At 38.3% G+C, this 22293-nt stretch overlaps 1 protein-coding gene across 1 annotated transcript in view; it reads right to left on the bottom strand.

The window, feature by feature from the left end:
- Positions 1–420: 420 nt before the first annotated feature.
- The window catches only part of micall2b (mical-like 2b), a 43307-nt gene continuing 21434 nt past the window's right edge, over positions 421–22293 (bottom strand). Inside the window, exons 5-17 of the mRNA XM_066648795.1 lie at positions 22018–22148; positions 17615–18070; positions 14982–15278; positions 13703–13875; positions 13012–13072; positions 10767–10978; positions 9598–9668; positions 8219–8342; positions 6605–6707; positions 6436–6509; positions 5088–5202; positions 3967–4013; positions 421–1584 (exon numbers count right to left, since the gene is read on the bottom strand). Of these exons, the coding sequence (XP_066504892.1) occupies positions 1523–1584; positions 3967–4013; positions 5088–5202; positions 6436–6509; positions 6605–6707; positions 8219–8342; positions 9598–9668; positions 10767–10978; positions 13012–13072; positions 13703–13875; positions 14982–15278; positions 17615–18070; positions 22018–22148 (1926 nt within the window). The 3' untranslated portion in view covers positions 421–1522. The remainder of the gene's footprint in view (positions 1585–3966; positions 4014–5087; positions 5203–6435; positions 6510–6604; positions 6708–8218; positions 8343–9597; positions 9669–10766; positions 10979–13011; positions 13073–13702; positions 13876–14981; positions 15279–17614; positions 18071–22017; positions 22149–22293) is intronic.

Raw genomic sequence — 22293 nt, 5'->3', positions numbered from 1 at the left:
TGGCTGTTGACCAGTGGACGATAACCTTCTACTCCAGGGGTGTCAAACCAGATCCACGGAGGGCCGTGTGGGTGCAGGTTTTCTTTCCAACCACGCAGAAGCCACACCTCATTCCACCTGTTTTTAATCATTGGATCTAATCAATAGATCTTGACTTTCAGTAGTGTGGGGCTTTTGCGTGGTTGGAAAGAACACCTGCACCCACGTGGCCCTCCGTGGATCTGGTTCGACACCCCTGCTCTAATCCAAGTCTTGCTTCTTCTCAAAGTTTCTTCCTTGTGCTCTGAGGGAGACCGTCCCTGCCACTGTGTCATTTGCAACACTCACCTGGGTCTAAGACACAAAATGATCTATACACATTCATTTTATATATGTACACACACACACACACAAATAGATTTATCCATTCTTTAATATCCCAAATCTATGACACCAGGTTGCTATTAACTGAGAATGGAGACAACGTTAAGCTTAAACTTTATTATACATTTTAAACATCATCTTAGAAGAGTTTGAGTGACCAGAAAATCAGAGTAATAAAATTCATCTTTCATTTTTTTTTTTTTTAAAGTTGGATAAAACAGCGCAGATATTTTACATTTCACACTTGACTGAAGTACACTGCAACATTTAAAACTTACACATAAATAGTCAAAGTTAACTGTTTAATACTGGCACGTTTATGTTGTAATTATAATGATGCTAGCTTTCAGTTTTCTATTTACATGTTCAAAGAGTCTGAGGCTTAAATCTAACAAGAATACAGGCTTAAACATCCTGGGGTTTCCATACGTGACTAGATTTTTACTTCAATGGTAGAAACATCAAGGATTTTAGGACCCTGGGTGCCCCCTGCTGGTCCACCGTATACATATGATGACCCAAAAAAAAACACAGTAACGGTATTTTATCAACAAACTCTCCTCTACACCCCGTATAACACAAGCAAAAACAAACAAACAAACAAAAAAGTAACCCCCCTTTATAAAAATGTATGTTGTATAGAGGCTGGACTTTTACAAGTGGTCCGTTTTAGCAAACTGGATCCAATATGAATCAGTACAATGTAATATTCATGTTTTTAAAGCTCCCAAACATAACCCGAGAATTGAGAAATAAAATCTATAAAAGTCCACACAAACATCCGATTAGACATGTGTTTTGTTGATTTTCAAAGTGAACATTTGTAGACTATGGAACATTTTCTCTCAAATATGAGTTTAACATATACATTTTAAAAAATTACTAATTAGTGCAAAGGTCTACTTTTTCCTCTTTATATTTAACAAATAACACAGAGAATATTTTTTAAAATGTGAAGGAGTGTGTTTCCATTAGATGGTATTTATTACAACTAAATTAAAGTGAAATATAAGTACATACGAAGGGGTGCTCAAACATTTGCACACAACAGTACATTATGTCCGTTTTCTTCTATATCAAACAACTCGTGCACTGACTGAATAAAAACCTGTGTACACTTCCTTCTTTTGCTCGAGGGTCAGCTTTCTGCCGCCACGTGCTATGATTTCCAGCCAAACAACTTAGACATGGGGGACTTTTTCTTTTTTTCCTTCTTGATATCTGTTGAAGAGCAAGAGAGCAACAAGGTTCACACGCTGGTCACACCAGGTCAAACATATAGATATATATAAATAAAAATACACTGAATTTAAAAATAAGGGAACAATTATTAAACCTGCAAAAGTCTGTATTAAATGTAATGTAGTGGTTAATAAAGTGTAGTACATTATTTAAAATATCCTGTGCAGAGACTGTACAGTAAATTCTCATGTACATAGTGTACAAGTAGCAAGGCAAGGAGTTTGGGGGGAGTGGGGGAGAAAAAAATAATAATAAAAAAGTGGGGAGCTTGCCTTGGAGTTCATTACATCGCTGAACATAGTTCTAGTGTCGTGTTGGACTTTCACGAGTTTAATGGCCTTCACATTATAACAAGACTCAGAAATAGGTTTAATTATTAGCATTTTAAAAGAACACTAATATTTCCCCCTTATAATTACAGCTGCACTGCAGAAACTGTACTATGTAACAGTTGGAAGAGGATTTGAAAACTCTTCCCCTTCCTTCAGGAGCAAGCCCAAAATTATCCATCCATCCATCCATTATCTGTAACCGCTTATCCAATTTAGGGTCGCAGGGGGTCCAGAGCCTACCTGGAATCATCGGGCGCAAGGCGGGAATACACCCTGGAGGGGGTACCAGTCCTTCACAGGGCGCCCAAAATTATTTATTGATTTATTTATTTTACCTAGGGTCCCTTTAATTAAATTTACAAAATTTCAATAAACATCTTTCGATTGTTTTGTCCTTCTACATTATTTGGACACTCCTTTATTCTAGGTGAAAAATAAAGAAGAATATGCATACATTTATCATTTTGGATATACACAGTTTTGACCTTCTTTGCTTAGATTTATTCAGGCTACATCATTTTACATCAAACCTCTACTCCAGTCTTAATCAGAAAATTCTTATTAATTCCTATGATTCTGTGATGATGCATGAACAAAACTAACTGATATATACACACACACACACACACCAGATCCCGTGCTGCAAGTGCATTAAAGCATTAATATTGACGGCATTCTCATGGACACAGTGTATAACCATGTAAAAAAATGATCTTGCCATATGTTATGCCATAATTGTTACGGGAATAATAAGAACTACTTATGAGCAGTTATACATGCCTATACCAGTTATTATAAGGTGGTATGTGTACCATTAAAAGACACAAATGGATTTACAGAGGGTGCTGAGAGGGTGCAGAATTCATAAAAGCGGTTAGCGACAGTTCTTTTGACTTAAATGCGAGTAAAATCAAAGTTAGCTCCGTCTAAAAAAGAAGCCAAAGGGTCATTCAAAGGGATACGACACAAGCTTTCAACACATTCACAAAAATCATGAATTGCAAATGGTTATGACTTTTGCCCACATTTCTGGGGATGGCTTAATTGGGTTGGTAAATTATACATTTCGCTAATATGCATTTCAGCGCTTAAAACGCTGGCGAATCATTAGCCGCGCCTAGATTCTGATAGTTTTCCATTAGTGGTCATTAAATCAAAATGGAATGCAGAACTTCTGTTGCTCACATTTTGGCCTTTAAAACACACACACAGAATACATAAACACGCACACGCCAATTAATGCTAAGTTTGTGAGTGTAGTTAGCGGAGGTGGAGGAGGGCTAAAGGGTCAGCTCTACCCAAAATGAAACTTTGGTTTTTACCAACTTTGTTTCTAAACAATATTAGCGCCTCAGCAGACTACACTGTAGCTCAATGGAAAGTGTTTATGACCTAAAGTTCTCGCCCCAAAATCAGCCTGCAGTTTCATTAATGTATGAATACCTCTATTTGTTCAAAAATATATTTATCAACCCTTAAACACTGACCGATCACTGGATTAGGAACACCTGCCTTTTATCTGAAATCACCGTCCATTCTGTCAATGTCTCTGACCACACAGGAGCACTCTGAAGATCTACCTGTTCTCAGCATACTTCCTGGTCCCCGTTTTACCCTGCTGAAAAGCCCACCAAGGAACCCCACAGAGCAGGTATGATTTAGGTGGTGGATCATTCTCATATGAGTGGATCAGACACAGCAGTGCTGCTAGAGTTTTAAAATCCCTCCATGTCACTGCTGGACAAAGATTCACCAACCAAAAATATCAAGGCAACAGCATCCTGCATCCACTGATGGACTGGAGCATTTTCTCCCTCAAGTTTTTTTTTTTTGGATCATAGCACTCTTTAAAAGTATGCAAAACTTTCCCAAAAGTCACCTCAATCTTAAACATGAAAAAAGCTACTTCCTTTAAATTCAGGAAGTAAACAGTAGTTGTCCACTGGAACACGCAGGCATTTTTTCCCCCACTGTAAATGATGTGCGCATGTATTCACTTGTGGCAATGGGTAGTTTAATCTAAACTTACCAAGGTCCTGCATCATTTTATTTAACTGCTCGTCCTCCTCTTCCTCCCTACGAAAAGCAAAATGATGAAGACATTAAAAGGATGGAAAATTGTAAATAAGAGGGTTGCTGTGAAAAGTTTCTAGATGAAACTTCTGGTGCTTGAAGCTGAATTCAGTCACAATTTCATACAATAATTACCATCATCAAAAGGTCCTCGACAAGCTTTTTGATTAAATAGCAGCCTCCCATCAGTCAAAGTGACATTAAGCCTGCTTGACTTTAAATAGGGCAATAAAGCCGAGATATAACTGTACGTCAAACATGACAGTTGATATGAAAGGTCAAACAAATAAGGGAGCGATATAATACCTATTATATAAACACAATACATTCCCACGCTACAGCTGTATAAAAGACAGTGGAAATTATAATAAGGAAATATGAAAAATACACTAAATATAGTTAATTATCTATAGGTTGAAAAAACTATCTTGAAGTTTAATTAATGTCAGAAGACTTCACACAACTTGAAATGTATGGAATACACCTTATCATTACACTCAGAGGCCAAAATAAAATTGTGCTAAAATTATAAATAACACAACACAAGTTTATAAATGGTTTACAATCTGTTCATTAATGATGATTAATTAAGCTATAAATGTATTAAAAGTCATCAATAATCATTTTTAAAACGTAAATAGAAAGGGTTACAGTGACCCCGTTGTTTGCCAAATAGTGAACCCACAACCATCTCCGCTGTTAAACCTCGAACCTTGCCAGAAACTGACCTTCTCCATTAGTCGACATTAAAGTTTAACCATTTACTCAGTTAACAGACAGTATAAATTTTTAAACATTGCTGATAATGTGGTGTGTACTTTAATATACGAAAGGACTGCAAAAACATTATACTGTAGCAGAAATATTATCTCAGTTTGGTGGAATTGGTCTCTCAGCAGAAAGGCCTCTATTTGATTCAAAACAATAACTTTCTCAACTTGGGTAATATGCTAAAGATACCCATACATTTCATCAAAACACTCAAACAACAGACTGGCTAACATCTGACCTATTCATGTACAGTATTATAGTACATGCTCATCTCTTTGCATAAGGAGTGTTACATGGCATACACACCTCAGTCTGTCTTCATCTAGTCCATCCACAATAGCGTTTCTGTCATTGACTATTTCTACCAGTTTCGCCATCAGCTCCTCTTCTCTCTTGCGGTCCCGATATGTTTTCAAATGGTCTGAATAAAGAGAAACATTCATGTGACAGGGTAAATTCAACTGGGTTCTTTTTTTCTCTCCAGTGGAATCTGCCACATTTGTCTTAGGAAAGAGTCTTAATATTCAAAAATTCTCTTATTTTCTCTTAAGTCTAGAGGATTAAAATAATTTTTTTTTAAACCTGCCACCCCCTGCTGGCCATTTCAAAAAATATATTTATACCTTCGGGTTGCTCAGCTTGTAGTAAATTCATTTATGTATTTATTAAAATAATTAGATGATTTATCTATTTATTTAAAAAATGTGTGATGGCTAAAATTGTACAGGTAATGTACTATTTAAAGTAAGTAAAGTAATGTGTTTTCAACTGTTTTTTGGTGTGTATAACAGGCAGGGAACATAAACGAATGTGGAACTTGGTCTCAGGAACATGCACATGAGGGTTACAAGGGGGAAAGAGGCAAATTGTTCAGCTGTTCTTAATTATATACAATTTATATATTTATAACTAAGAAAAGCTGAACAGTTTATCTCTTCTGGCTGTGTGACGGCCAGTTTGCTCATGTTTCAGCTGTGGTCACCGTATTGCGTTGGACTGCTCCCTTGTGGTCAGTGTTGGCATAGCATGCTAATTCTTAGCACTTAGCTGCTCCAAAAAAATGTGCCCCCCTCTTCTGGCGACGTATGGGGAGAGGGGGGAATTATCAAATTATCAAAACTGGTATAACACTCTAAAATGTTAGCCTTTTTTTTTACCTCCCTGTAACCTTCAGGTGCACCTCGCTAGCAGGAAAAAAATGACTTTTTATGGCTAAAATTGTGGTATACATAAAGTGTTACATACATTGTGGTATACAAAAGTGATGGTATACATTTTAACAGTTGTTGGTGTATAATAGGCAGAAAAAAATAAATAACGTGGAACTTTGTGATCTGAGGAACCCCTTGTACTTCATGCCTTCCATAGTTTTTTGTTTTTTAAAAACTATCCATCCCTTTCCTTCAGCTTCCTCCAAAGCCACTCCCCAAAACACACTGCCTGACTACAGCTGGAGGAGTCCATGACAGACAGCATGTTGGATAGAGGAGCATAGAAGTTTATAAATGCTGTATTTCTTTTCTTCTGTCCAACTGAAATGACTGGACAAGTTTTTACAGTTCTGATTAACAGTTATTTTTCCAATTATCAGAGCATTTGATTTATGTTAAATGGACTGTTAAGTGCATTAAAAAAAATTAACAAAAATGCATACCTGGTTTTTCCATCAGTTTTCGAAGTTCTGCCTCAACATTAGGCTGCTCTTCTTCAAGGTCCTGGGTCCTTGCTCTGTCAGAGATTTCAATGTATTTTTAGAGATACTTCAGTGATGTGTGTCAACATACAGTAAATATAATCCTTCTTTTATGAATCCTCACACTTACATATAGACCAGTTCAGACTCTCTGCGCATGTAAACCTGCTTGTTTCGAATGAGGTTGAACCACTCCACCATTAAGTCATTCATTGATGTGTCTTCTTTACCCTCTGAAAAAGAAACACAAAAATTAATAAGAATTCTTATTTTTAAAGAATTCACAATTTTCGTATCCACGCATGTAGTTCCACCTTAAATGGATCGGTTGAAGAATCTTATTTGCTTTGTTCTCTAGTTTTTCTTGAATACTCATTTCCACCTTAAACAGCTATGCAAAGTTAAAGCTAGCGCTAGGATGTACAAACAAAACTCATTTGGAAACATTTATTTCCCTATTTATCGAACAATCTACCAAGTGTCACTACAACATCTACCTACCAGTGAAACACTTAAGGTTGCTGTGTACTACCAAGCTTGATTTCTCCGTTCCACCTTAAATAGGTGAATATGCGAGGCCTTTTAAACACAATTCTTACTCCTTAATTTGTTTAAAACAACCCCCACACACACAGAGACATGAATCTGCTTCAATTTCTTTAAAACAAACAAAAAGGTATTTACACTTTTGAATCATGTTCTTAATCACCTTCTTCGTATAAAACACACAAAACACAGTCCTGACACCTTTCAAACGTTGCTATCCCTCACTTTCTTTATATAAAACACACAACCTATGGCGTTTACTCCTTTTATCAGTATCTTAGGAGCTCTGCTCCGGACTGGGCACTTCTGAAAGAGAATATACTGCTTCAGCAATGCTGTGAGAGGCTGCAGTGGTTTCCTTAATCTATGATCACACCCTCTGGTCATTTTATGACCAAGAACAGTAAATATCCTACAGATTGCTCCTTTAAACAAGAATGCTGCATATTCCAAAATGTTTAAGCACACACTGCTTTTAACGCCAAAAAATTCAAGTCTCATTTCGAGACTTTTGCAACCAAAATTACACATCATGTCTAGTTTTGAAAACTTGTTGAGGTCATGTGACGTCATGACAGGAATCCTACCAAAAAAAATGGATGATCAACATTTTGCCACCCCCCAACCACAGGGAATTAGAGGAATGAAAATGTGCTATTACCAAGATCTGCTACAACAGGGTCATGCAACATAATAAGCCGACAAGCTCAATATCTCCTCACCAAGATATTTACGCTGAGCTCCATAATTATTCACTAATTAAATCTAATTAAACTGAAAGCTAATAACCTGCAGCTATTTTAGTAATATATGTATCGTCGTATCGCATGTATCATTCCAAGCAGTGAGATGATAACCTCTATATATTAAATCAGGTGTTATATGTAGAGCTAGATTAATAAATAATGACTGAGTATTCTAAATTAGTGAATATACGAATCCCAGTTCCAAAAAAAGTTGGGATAATAATTAAAAAAAAAAATTGTACTTGTTATTTACCTGAAAAAAAGTACAAAGAAAACTACTTCTGTGTTTTTACTGATAAACTTACTTGTTTATTCTGTGTTGAATGTAATAGAAAAAACAAATCTAACTCATAATTGCTGACCGCTAACATTGACAGTATGGCTATTCTTCTAATCTGAAAAGTTTATTATTAACTACGTGAGTCAAAATATTCACTGCATTTTATACTCACCCTCCTCACAGGATCTGAGCTGTTTCTCCAGGAGCACTCCTTGCTTCTCCAACTCATCCAGATTCAGCTCTATGTCCCTTAGTTCTCCCATTATCTCATGCTTAGGAATGTAGTTAGGCTTCAGCTACAAACAAAATTAAACATGCTTTAATATTAACACAGGCTATGAGTATTTATTCAATATCAGTGTAGAACTGGATGTAATTGATAATGATACACTGCCGGACGGTAGTGTTGCAGTCACACAGCTCCAGGGACCTGGAGGTTATGGGTTCGAGTCCCACTCTGGGTGACTGTCTGAGGAGTTTGGTGTGTTCTCCCCATGGGTTTCCTCCGGGTGTTCCGGTTTCCTCCCACAGTCCAAAAACACACGTTGGTAGGTGGGCTGGCGACTCAAAAGTGACCGTAGTTGTGAGCGTGTGAGTGAATGTGAGTGTGTGTGTCACACTGTGAAGGACTGGCGCCCCCAGTAGGGTGTGTTCCTGCCTTGCGCCTAGTGATTCTGGGTAGGCTCCGAACCCACCGCGACCCTGAAGTGGATAAGCAGTTACAGATAATGAATTAATGAATGAATGATACACTGCCTTGAATCTGAGAGGTATAGGACGGTCACAAGTGATAGATCATATTATATAGATATATTATATAGATTACAAGTGATAATTAAATGAATGATCATGATTCAAACAGCTAACTACTTGCTGTAAAATCATTACAAATATACACATGTATTTCAATAGACGAGCTGTGTGGGGATAGGTTTACAAAGATAAGCTGTATATTTTTACACCAACATAGAGAGAAAACAAATATTTACTACAATTATTTGTTCCACGTTCTAAAGGTGACAGAATGTAACTGCTGCCAATTAAGGTTGAATGGAACCCCCGAATAAGTAGTCCGTATTAGACTAGCAGGTTTACAGATCATTCCGCTTCTTCAGTCTAAACACTGAGACGTATTCTTTTTGTTGAAAACAACACATATTTTATATCTTTACCTTCTCAGATAGATACAGCCTCAGTATATCTGTAGGCTCATTAATCGCCATTAAAAATATTGGGGACATTATGAATAAACATAATTGAAAATGATCTCTAGACATGAGCATTTGAATTATTATATTCTATCAGTGGTAAATTTGAAGTTTATTATTAGACACACTACTAAGCACTATTCATTCATTCATTCATTGTCTGTAACTGCTTATCCAGTTCAGGGTCGCGGTGGGTACGGAGCCCACCTGGAATCACTGGGCGCAAGGCAGTAACACACGCCAGTCCTTCACAGGGCTAAGTACTTTTCAGTATATAGCTTTTAGATACAGCAGTTAAGAAACAACAAAACAGAACAAAAAATAATAATTTAAATAACACAACCTTGGGCAGATTCTCTGTCTTTGTCTCTGAAGAGGAGTCTCCAGGTGTTGTACTGCTGCCAGACTTGGAGTCTAAACAAGAATAGGGACAGAAAGAAGACAGTAAACACTAAATTAGCTTAGGGTACACCATCATAAGTCATTCGGGAATAGCATTAGCAATTTGGTATTTAATTACCCTTGTGAATCTGTACTAATGAGAGAGATAAAGGAAGAGAGAGATGAAGGAAATTATGAATAAAGGAGAACAAAATGGAGTAATACTTGAAGACAGATACATAACACATAAAAAGACACAATATAAAAAAATGAAAATAAATAACATTAATTCATTGTGTGAAGAAAAAAGCTATACAAATAAAGATTGGCCGTATACCACTATTTAAAATGTGGACGGTCTCTTAAAATGAGGGAGGTATTTATGACGTGGAGAAAAAGACAGTTCAAATCTGTTAGCCACATTAGCATTTTCGTCACAGGATCTAATGGAAAACTGTTAGCACTTCAGACGCTAATGCGTTTCTCTGCTCTTCCGTCTGAATCTGAGTGAGTTCTTCATACACAGATCATATACAAGCTTCAGTAATCGTTTTATCTCACGCATGTGTTGTTTTAGCATGTAAGAGACATTCTTTTCCTCCTGTTTTACAGGGAAAATGATCTGATCCCACTGTCCTTACGCTCTGAGTGGAACACATTTTTGGTGGACAGTGTTTTATTGCGACTGCCTGCTTAAATCAGCGCATGATTCCTGTCTGTATTATTAATGTTATAATCTGTGATGCACACTATGTAGGGAATGTGGGAATTACTTTATTTTAACATTTAAATGACTACAAGTGTTGACAGAAACAATAAAAGTATTTAAATATCAGTTTTTAATTTGAGTTTTGTTTTTTGTAATGAATAGGTCCCTATATTTTAGCACTGAATTATAACAATTGCTAAATTAAATTCAATTTTGATTTAAATTTTTCTCCTTAAAGAAAGAAAGACTCGGCCCCAGTAAAAATCCATGATCACAACGAGTGAACTTGAATATTTAGGTGTGACAAATGCCTGTCTTTCCTCCCTCCAGGATGTCGCCTATATACACTCACAGCTGCAGAAAATACTACAAAATTTGTAGCGTAAAACTGAGAATCTATATTCATTTTTGTTCCTACTTACCAATGTCCTTACTGAAAGGCGCAGGCCCATTTTTGCGTGGCTTGGCTACTGGAGATTTGGGTCTTTCGCTGCTTGTAGAAACAGGAGTGGGGAGAGACGGAGCAGCTCTGGAAGACAGTGGAGTGTTTGTGTCTGGTGCCATGGGCCGTGACACAGACTCGGGTGTTTTGCTGTGCATGTCAGGAGGTGTGATGATTTTGGTGTTTCCAGATCTGATAAACATAAAAAAATAAAAATAAAAAGAAGTCAACAAATTCTAACTCACAACCAAGTGTGACGTGCAAAGCAACCTTCTCACCTCTGGCTACGTGAAAGCTAAGGAGGACTAGGAACAGAAGAGAGAGAAGCTTTCAGATGCGACATGCTGCTGGTTTTGTGCGGCGTACAGAAGAACGCTCAACCACGAAGCGCGAGGAAGTTAGAGCAACAGAGGATCTGGAGAGTCAACCAATCGGTTAAAAGCAATTAAAAGCAAGTCATGGAAAAGCAGTCAGTGTTATAGAGAAATACATAGAGCCAGTATAATCCACTTAAAAACTGTGCCAAGTGGTTTTTATTGCTTTTGTTTGCTGTTTAAAAGAATACTACGTAGTTTTTTGTTTGTTTTTACATAGTTTTAAAAACAACGTGATGCACCACTGAGCTGTTAAAGAGAGAACAGAGCTTCTGTTTTTGCTCCTCTGGACTCAGCACTACAGAAACTGCACTATGTGACTTGAAGAAGAGAGAAAAACTGTGTTCCTTTCAACACTTAATTAATTACAAGGTTGAAGGAAAAGAATAACGTATTCTGTTGATTTAAAAAGGCCCATATACCCCCAGTCTACTCAAGTGTGTGTAGTTTTTATTTGTATGTCATTTCTACACTAATTTTCCTACGTAGGATGAAAAATGACAAGTATAATTTCTGTTGTTGAATCCTAACCCAATAATTGTGTGGCTGCAGGTAGGAAGAGAGTGTGGTGGGCTCTATGTGAAGCTCAATCAGATTGCTCAAACAGTGGCTTATGCTGAGGCAGTAAAACCAATAGTACGGGTTAGTACAGGTCAGTATACTTAAATCACACATAATTAAACAAGCAGTTTTTGTTACTGTGCCTTTAAGGCTGATATATGTAAGAGTGGGTGGACACATGCAATGGTGTCTGTGACATCACAATGTCTGCCCAATTAGGGACTAACTACATAGACAGCTTAAGTAGGCAGTGTTCTAAACCTCGTCTGTCCTCATGAAGCAGATTATTATATAGCTGTCTAGAACTAGAACTAGCAAGCATGTTATGTCATAGTGTGCTTGCTCTTGACACATGAGCTGTCCCAATCCTTCGATACCTCATTATGCCGTCTACTAATGTCGCTGTTCCACCGCATGGGTCCGGCTCTAATCGACTCGACTCTACACGGCTCTGCTCGCTTAAGGCTTGTCGCTCTTCCACTGGCAGGGCTCCCCCACGATAGTTACGAGCTGCTGTTTTGAGTCCGATAACAATAAATAGGAAAGCTACTGTAGTTTAAGACATTTTACAAGCAGCGGTTTGTGCTGGATTTGAATGAGCTCTGCATTTCGTGATGATTGACATGGCTCTGGCCAATCAGTGCTCTGCAGGGTTCACACATCACCATTTAGTACCTACTCATGATGGTTGGAACCCTCGAGGGAGCTGGGTCTGAAAACCCACCAGGTTCCAGGGACCAGGTACTGGATTTGGGCAGTGGAAAAGCCAAAGAGTCGTGTAGGTTTTATGCAGCGGAAAAGCCCCATAAGATATCTTAATTTGGCTACTTTTTAAGCCAGCTTCGACCCTTTCCCAGCCGCAAAGGCAGTCCCATGACAACCCCCATCTATTTCGCTCTTCTCCCCAAGCAGTAGAGTAGATTCCATCACGCTGAGGGAGGTAACAGCGTTTGCATGCAGTGGGCCGGAACAAGCCTTGACTTCAAGACTTCTTGAGCAAGCTCTCTAACTATAGTATCTCAATAATCAGGACAGACGACAGTCAGAATTCTGCCGATGCCAAAAGCTTACTAGGTAGTCAGCGCCTACTTAGACAGCTCACTAGATTTTGAGACAGACCCACAATAGCAGTGAACAGAATGGTGAGGTGCTTGCTGTTTAGTTTCCGTACACAGACTGCATTGAACGGGGATGAAAAGACATCCAAAAGATAAACACTAAATAATTCCAAAACTATGAGAAATATTTGAGAAGCGAGACAAGCAGGTAGGATCAAACAGCAAGACATACTTTGTGTCCTTGGCAACAGGCTTGAGCATAGACCTCCAGTCAGAAGGAGCTGTTTCGGCTTCTGAAACGAGTAAACAAATGTGTATCATCAGTTTAAGTCACATCTCTCAACGTAAATACAGCTGAAGCTGTCAGTCCAGTAAATGTATAGATCATCCACAACTTTAAAATCGACCTCCTTGTTTCTAAGTCTATTGTCCATTTTTAGGGTTGTGATGCGTTCAGGAGCATACCCGGTATCACGGGGCGCACACTCTGGACAGGGCCCCTGTCCACCTGTTGCTCTGCATACTTTGTTAGCCCTACTTTAGACTGTTTCTCAATGGTCAGAGCTCCAACAGAGCAGCGTGGTGGTTCATTCTCAGCACTGCAGTGGTGGTGTTGTGTTGGTACAAGTGGATCAGACATAGCAGTGCTCCTGGAGATTTAAACACTGTGGAGTCACTGCTGGACTAAGTATAACGCACCAACCAATAACATCCATCTTATGGGAAACATCCAGTGACCACTGATGAAGGGCTAGAAGACGACTTATGTAAACTGTGCAGCAACAGACGTGAAAAACAGAGTGAAATCTGTAATAACATTTTCTGACAATTAAATAAAGGGTGGGTGTGGCTGTGACTGTGGATGAATAACAATGGTGCAAACATTGTAACATCCACAGCTAATGTAATCAAAGCCCCTTCACCTTTGTTACTGGGAGGCGGTGTAGTAGCTGGTTTTGATGTCTCTTTATCCTTGTTTCTGAACCATCCTGATGAAGGCGAGTTGTTATTTGGTTCCAGATCTGCAGCCGGGGGAGTTAACTTTGTCCTGACATGAGGTCCTTTACTGCTATTTCCCACAGGAGAAACACTACAACTGTTAAAAAAAAAAAAAATCATTAACAATCAAGATTCACAAGGGGGCGACATTGACCAGCACTTGAACAAAACCATGTTTCAAGAGAAAAACTGCTTTGAGGGAGTATAATGCATTTATGCTTTCTGGGAAGGCTGTAGACTAGGTGTAGACTACATTTCTGCGAGGATCTGATTGCATTCGGCCACAAGAATGATAATGAGGTTAGGTGGTGAAGTTGTGCGGTTAGCTGTGGATCACAACCGCAACTCCAATCACGCTGCTTTTACTGCTCCATAGCACAACACTCGTCCATTGACGAGGTAGATGTTCCTCTCTGTGTAAATCTGACATTATTAAAGTAATGCAAATTACTAATACAATACAATACATGTGGTAGACGTTTAAAACAGGTTCAACAGCTGCCCCAGGGCTAACTGCTTAGCGAAAGCGAATGTGAAACTGTGGAAACAGCCACAGATTCATGGATTTGAGCAGCGTGATTTCCCGAAGAAACCAAAAAGGCATTAAATCATGACCCAAAAAAGAATCCAAAATCAACGGACACAGGATAAAGAAACCAAAAGCTTCAACTCCTTTATCCATTTAACATTCCCACATTCCACCAGACTGAACTGGGACAAATTGTTTACAGACTCTGGCAGTAAAGAGAGGAGAAGAGCCCAGTACAAAAAAAAAATAAAAAAAAAAAGTGAGATTTTAGGCAGAAGTTTCTCTTTCAAAAGACTACAGTGAGAACTCTTCAACAGCAATAAAATAATTCACCAAGCCCTTAGCAGTTCTGAATGTAAGATCCAGTTATAATGAGTGCAGTTGACTGATTATTAAAAAAAATTAATTAACTAGTTGATTGCACAATTTGTGAAATTAATCAAACAAACGCGAACCTGTGGTGATTTTACTGCTGTCCAGATGAGAAACATGTTTCACACTACAAGTCTCATTTGTCAATTCAGTTTGTTTTGCTCAGATCAGATTCGGCTGTGTGGACTGTTCACATTCATGAATGTAAGTGGCTTTTCATGTGAACTAATCTGTTTCTGAAAGGGCACATACGATTCACATGTGACATGACAGAAAAGTGTTTAATAAGATAAATAACATACGTGACATTTGTTTTCAATTTGTATCTGTTGCTGTTTTTGCTGGTTTCCTCAATCACCAGCTGGCTTATGAAAGATTTGGCTTTCTCCTTCTCGTTCTCTTTTTCCTTTACTTTGTCCTTCTTCTCCTTCAAGACGTCTGGTGGCTGCAGTAGAACCCTGCCTTTCCCCACACCTCTGCTGGGGCCTGCACCTCCAGCTTGACCAGAATTTGCCACCTTCACTTCAAAAGACGGACTTGTCGTGCTGATATTGCTGGCCGTAACGCTGCTCCCTGTGCTTGTGTTTGCCTCGAAGAATCTGTTAGAAGAAGAAAGAGGAGTCACTTTTCTACCTCACAGTTAATCACATTCCAATGGCCAAAGAGTATCAAGTGTCAGAAACCGTGAATATCATTATGTTATTGTAATTATTTACACCGATCAACGTGATCACATTGTTTCTTCACTCAGTGTCCATTCTTTCAGATTCACTGACCATACAGAAGGACTTTGACGTTCTACAACTATAAACTGAAGGCCATCTGTTGCTCTGCATACCTTGTTTGCCCAGGGACCATATTTTATCATCTATTAGAGACTCTCTATAGCGGAAATCTCTACATTAGCATCAAATTCTCGTCATTAAAGAAGCAATAATTAATATATTTACAGAACTAAAATATTTCTTTAGATTAAGGAAACATGCTAAGCGTAAGCACTAGCATATTTAAAAACATCTGCCTCCTAAACAATGACATTGTACATGGGGCGGGGGGGGGGGGGGGATTTTAAGTAGAAATGGAGCGTCAAACATGAAGCTGGTAAATACAGGTAGAAACGGCAGCTGCTTAATCACTTCTTGCCTGAAACATCATACAGTTCACTATGTAAATAGACCGATCGTGGCACAATATTTATAGCTATGAAGCGCCAATATTTTAAACTCAGTTTTCCTCAACCTGGCAACCTGTAAGAGCTTCATGGCTGGGAAGAAGGAAGAAAAGTGGGGCAAAAAACTCTCTCCAGTGTTTTTAATTTGGACTGCATATTTGAAACAGTTGCTGTCAGAAATAGAGATTGCTCCTTTAAGGCTAATGCTACGTAGTTTGGCCTTCTGTGCAGCAACAGCTTCTACTTGTCTGGGAAGTATTAAACTAGATGTTGGAACATTACTTTGAGGAATGCACACATTATTTGAGGCATTCCATTGCTTTACTGAGGGAAGGAAACTGATGCTGAATGCTTAAGTTTTAGATCACAACAGTCACTGCAACAGTTTCATTGCTACATAGCTGCTTAACACGCTTTGGTGGATTAATGACATGCAAGTAGAAGACAGGTGATGTAAACTGAATTTGTGCCTGAGAAAATGCTTTAGATCATCATCACCTCTAACCAGGTAATTCTGATCAAGGTTGTGGTGGGTATCACTATTTGCAAGGTTACAGTGGGTCCAAAACGCTACAGCTAGGTTACAAGGTTACTACAGCTAGGTTCATTTTCATTGGCTCCTAGTCGCTTTCAGTATTCGTTTTAAAATCTTGCTTTTAGTTTTCAAAACCCTTCATGGCTTAGCCCCAGTTGCCTAGCGGAGTTGATAATGCAAGGTCGCTCCGATGTATTAAAGCTGGGATTTTCCCCTAGTGTTGTTCTGAGATTATTCATCACATTTTTTTGAGCAGTGCACTGTTCATATTTGGTGATGTGATTGTGTAACGGTTAACTTAGGTCACAAACTGTTTCTTCAGTGTTTACATTCGACTTTTGTCTTGTCTTCATATCAACACGTCTTAACAACAGACACTTTCTTTGGCACAAGCTGCTCGGTTGGTCTCAGTGTTTAGGGTCTCCTCCACATTTCACTTAGGCTGTTTCTTATTACAATGTACGAGTACAAACTCCAGAGGACGGGAAGACGTGTGGGCTGCATTAGGTACCTGTATTACCCTGTATTAAGTGAACAATCAAAAATATTATTTTCAATATTAAAATTATTTAATTCATTTAGGCAAGATTACGTTGATTTGAATTCCTGAATGTTGATTTCAACATTTTTCAATTTATTGTCCAAAACCTACTACCTACCAACTTGTGTCTTTGGACAATGGGAGGAAACCCCAGCAGACACAGTTAACACAGTTAGGGAGAACACAGTTAACTCCTCACAGACAAAAGAACCCAGGACCCTAGAGCTGCAGCAGTAACACTACCTGCAGTGCCACTGTGTCATTCATTTGTCCTCCATTCAGCTGAATGGAAAGTTGTGATGTCACAATCAACTCTAGCTGTAAGCCCAAACTGGCAGATTCCACTTTTCAGCAGAAAATCCTTCTAAAATCCTTATACTTTTACATAGGAACGTCATTTAAACTTTAAATGATAGAGAGATCCTTCCTCTAACACGTGTGAAATTCTTGTCAAATTAAACTGCTATACACAAACAGAGCTTTGAATGATACTTAGCTTTTCCGAAGCTTATGAGTGTCTGAATGTCTCACACTTTCAAACTGCCAGCAAGAGATATCTGTATCTTACATATACTTGTATCTCTACCAGTGAACTGCAAACACATGCTCGGTTTTGACAGAAAATGCACACACTAGTTGTGTGTGTAAAAATAAACTCAAAGTAGTCAACATTAACTCTTATTCTCACCTCTGCCTGGCCTCCTGGTTCTTTAGAACAGTGCTGTTGGGACGCTTAGGCGTCTCTGTGAGCTGTTTGGTGTCTGAGGGACCTTTCACAGTCACATTGAGGGCTTCAGAACGTGCTGTTGGGAGATTCGAATGAGGGGTGGGTTTTGGGCTAGAGGGGCGATCAGTCTTTCCAACTGACCAAGGAGAGCTTGGTTTATGCTGAGCAGGGCTCTTCCCTGAACTTGTGGAAGCTGGTGTTGAATTCTGGTCTTTTGGAATGTATGGTGTGATTTTGATGGCTGGCGTGGTCTTGACGGCCGTTGAAACGCTGTTATTATGCAAAGTTGGAGTGGCCTGTGTGGCTTGGGCAGGTGGAGGCTTCTGCAGGTTTGGGTGTGTCTTGCAGATAAAAGTGTTGGGCTGTTTTCCAGGTTTGTAAGTACCAGATAGAAGAATGTTGGAGCACTCGTTGCACCTGTTAAAAGAAGTGTTAATACATCATTAAGGCCTTAATATAAACTTAAGCTGTCATCATTATATACGCTTTCTATTTGTAGACATTTAGAACCTAAAATCTTACATCCATTATAAAGCAAATATATTTTAAGCCTTCTATTCAGCTCCTGAAGACCTAATTAGGCTGGATCATCCATCTACCTTGTACCTACACTCAATGTCCATTTTATCAGCTGCATTAACCATACAGGAGCAGTTTGTAGCTCTACAATTATAGTCTGTTTGTTAGCACACTTTCACACTGCTCTTCAAAGAATCCCTACAGGATTCCCCACAGAGCAGGTATGATTTAGCTGGTGGAGCACAGGTAAAATGCTAGTTTCATGGGCCACCAGCTTTGGGAACAGGCCCAACACACCATTACTATATCAGTGTCACTGCACCACTGAGAATGATTCACTAGCCATATTTGGTCTGTGGTGGTCCTGTAGGTGTCCTGAGTATTGAAAAACAAGGTGGAAGGGGGCTAACAGAGAAATGCAGAGAATACAGAGAAATAGATGGACTACAACGTGTAACTGTAGAACTACAAAGTGCTCCTGTAAGGTCAGTAGAGCTGATAAAAATGGACAACAAGCAAAAATACAACGTAGGTGTTCCTAATCCTGTGATCGTTCAGTGTATATGAATATGAAAAAAACTAACAAACAATAAGAAGGTGTTTCAATACTTATCATAGTATAGACCAAAACTTAACAGTCAGCAGCTTAATTCCATAAATGTATTATGTTAAAGTGGCTTTCGAGTGGTGCAGCATTGGCCCTTCTAGCAGGATCACCAGCATTGTAAGCCAGGAGATGCCTCAGCTGTTCAAGGTAATCCAAAAGAGCATAAATGGCTTCTCTCTTTATGGGTGGGTAGAACAGACCCATTCTCCCACATCATTGCCCATGGTGCTAGCCAGCACAGGCAACAGTCAACTGATGCAACAGATCTGGACAAGTTTGAGTTCAGTGGCATTGCATCATTGGCAGTTATTAAAAAAAACCCCAATAGCTGTGGTTTAACCTCAAGTGTCTCACAAGAAGCTAACATTTGCAACCAAATTGGGGCTACTAAATTGGGCATAATATAGTGTGGCTGTCCAATTATACACAAGGCTGTTTCTCACTGTAAGAGTTTAACAATAGGGCTGTGCCATCTCGTATCATGAACAATAATATTACATTTTATATATATATATATATATATATATATATATATATATATATATATATATATATATAAAGTGATTATCGTGATATTCTGATTTGTTTACATAATGACGTCATGTGGTTGCACGTAATACGGCATACATATAAATATATAAAATATCAATATTCTAAATAGTTTTAATACAATGTCAGAATCTTGGTAAGTTATGGTTGTTTACAAAATAATCAGATGTTCACACATTTATTTGTTGTTTCTTCTGAATGTTTGAAATAGTTAGATTTGTATTAAAATAAAATGTAATTAAATATATGATTATTTTAATATAATTAATACTAATATAACATTTACTTTGTTATAATAGTGTGTTCTTGAAATAATACAATTATTTTCAGTGTTTTTTCGTATCACCAAGAATATCGTTCGCCAAAATACCCTGAAATATCATGATATTATTTTAGGCCAAATGTCGCCCACCCCTAATTAACAATGTATATAAAATTGTAAGTTTCCAATCCAACCTCATTTGTCCAGCTGTTATGGCCTGGGTGCACTATACAGGGTTTCCCCAAAAGTAAGGAGCCAGAAATGAAAGTAAACACCCATATGTAAATATGATGATCCGATTTTAAAAGCAAGCTTTGAGGCGAGGTGGAATCATGGCCTAACAGGTTTTGCTCTTCCCTTACATCATGTGTCTAAAATTGGATCACCATTTTTATGAGTGATCACATGATCACATTGGGTCATCTTGTAGATAAAAGCAGTGCCACATCTACAAATTCGCCTACGTTTGCTTAATTTTATTCATGAACATTTGGTTTCAGATCAGTTTAGATTTTAGAGTGTGTCTGCTTTTAGCAGAATATACAAAACTGCTGCACAGTGCTTAAAGGCTTAAGGTCAATTGTTGTTCAACACCCTCATGTCCCAGACAATAGCCATGAGTCACTGGTCATATGTAGCTGATGATATTTGACAGCACACGAGGAGCTAAAATTCCAAGCCAGTAGGAAGTGATTCAGCCTGTAATTCTTACATGTGCAATGACAAAAAGTAAAAATGCTATATTTAAATGGTTAAAAACCCAATGCAGTTTGTAAAAATGTACATGTTTGTTGCTATTTAATTGATATATTTTATGACAACATAAACATTTTATATGGGTTAACCAACTAAAATGTGGAGGAACTAGTCTTTGTTCTCTCTTTTCTTTTCTTTTTGTGAGAAACAGTTTGTAACATGAAGGTCACTTTTGGGTTGTCTTTAAAAATATTCAGCAAACTTTTGCATTAAACACATTCCAATTCCTTCAAATGTTACAACAAAAGGTATTGTATTCTGACATGTTATAAAAGCGTACAGAAAGATTTGCCAATATTTATTTCATTAAAATAAACCAAAATGTCAAATAATATCATTTAACATGTGATACCTAACAAAGTTCACTATTCCTGAATTAATGGACGGTATGAGGGAGTTTTTTGGGGTTTTTTTTAATGCCAAAAATCATCATCTTGAGGCAATTGGGAGGGGTTACACACATTAACCTGTGAAACAGTTAGTGCCAATCCTCCATTCCTTTTCTCTACTTAATAGCACAGTGAACACACCCATATCTTCAGTCTGTTCCAACAGCCTCCAGTTATGAAGAGTTAAAAGAGAGACAAATATTGATTTCATTGAAAATTCAAGCAAACACAAAATGGTTTGTAACAACCATTCTGTTTCTTCATTTTAATCCACAAAGCTGGCAAAATAAAGCAGACCGATACACTAAATTGCACAAAATGCAATATAGTGGCATCCCATTCATAATCCATAGGGTTTAATATGATATCGGCCCACCTTTTACAACAATAACAGCTTTAACTCTTCTGGGAAGGCTTCCCACAAGGTTTAGGGGTATTTTTATGCAAATTTTTGACCATTCTTCCAGAAGCTCCAATTCATCCCAAATGTCTTCTGTCGGGTTGAAGTCAAGACTCTGTGCAGGCTCATTCATTTCTTTATTGACCTTGCTTTGTGCACTGGTGCACAGTCATGTTGGAAAAGGAAGAGACCATGCCCAAACTGTTCCCATAAATTTGGGGGCATGAAATTGTCTAAAATCTCTTGCCATGGGCTTGGATCTGAGGGTCCAAGCCCAACTCCTGAAAGGCAAGCTCACATCATAACCCCCCACCTCCACCAAACTTTATACTTGGCACCAAGCAGTCAGACAAGTACCGCTGTCCTGGAAACCACGAAACCCAGTCCCCCTGCTTGCCTAGGTGCTTGGTTTTATAAACCTGTGGCCATGGATGTGATTGAAACACCTGAATTCAATTATTTGGATGGGTGAGTGAATACTTTGATAATGAAAATGATGATTTAAATTATATTTTAAAGGTCTGATAATCAGATAATATTTTCAGAAATATTTTAGCAAATTTATTGGAGAAAGCATAGACAATTTGGCCCTTTTTCAGGGAACATTATTAAACACATAACATGCTTGGCAATGGGAAGAACACATCGGGTATACATATCATAAGAGCTCCCCAAAGCCCTGTCCCCTTAAGGTAATCATGACACGCAGGGACCAGAGGAACAAACAACAAATCATTTTCCTATAATTTTCCGTAGTCGATGGTTCTTGCGGCCCAGACCCCAACAATGGCCCGGTACAAATCCATGGTCCAGTGGTTGGGAATCCCTTTTATATGTGCTGCCCTCAATATATAAGTGCTATGAAAAAAATAATATTCGTACTTGAAACAGTTCCTGTGATAGAGCTTCCCATCCACTAGGTGGCGCTGCACAAGGTGGACATGGTTCTGGCAGACATTGCAGTTGCTGCTGACGGAGCCTGATTTATTGGAACGCTCAATCAAAACATCTCTCTGTAAAACAGTAGAGGAAAAAAAGAAATAATTAAGAATTAGTACGCCATGGACCCAATTTAATACAAGTCAAAACTATCATTTAGAATTGTAGGTAATTATTTAGTGTTTAATATTAGTGAAATAAAATCAAGGACATCAATGT

The sequence above is a fragment of the Hoplias malabaricus genome, chromosome 2, assembly GCF_029633855.1.
Source record: "Hoplias malabaricus isolate fHopMal1 chromosome 2, fHopMal1.hap1, whole genome shotgun sequence".
Taxonomy (NCBI): Eukaryota; Metazoa; Chordata; class Actinopteri; order Characiformes; family Erythrinidae; genus Hoplias; species Hoplias malabaricus.
Note: the sequence above shows the minus strand (reverse complement) of the source record. Positions and strands in the feature narration are given on the sequence as shown.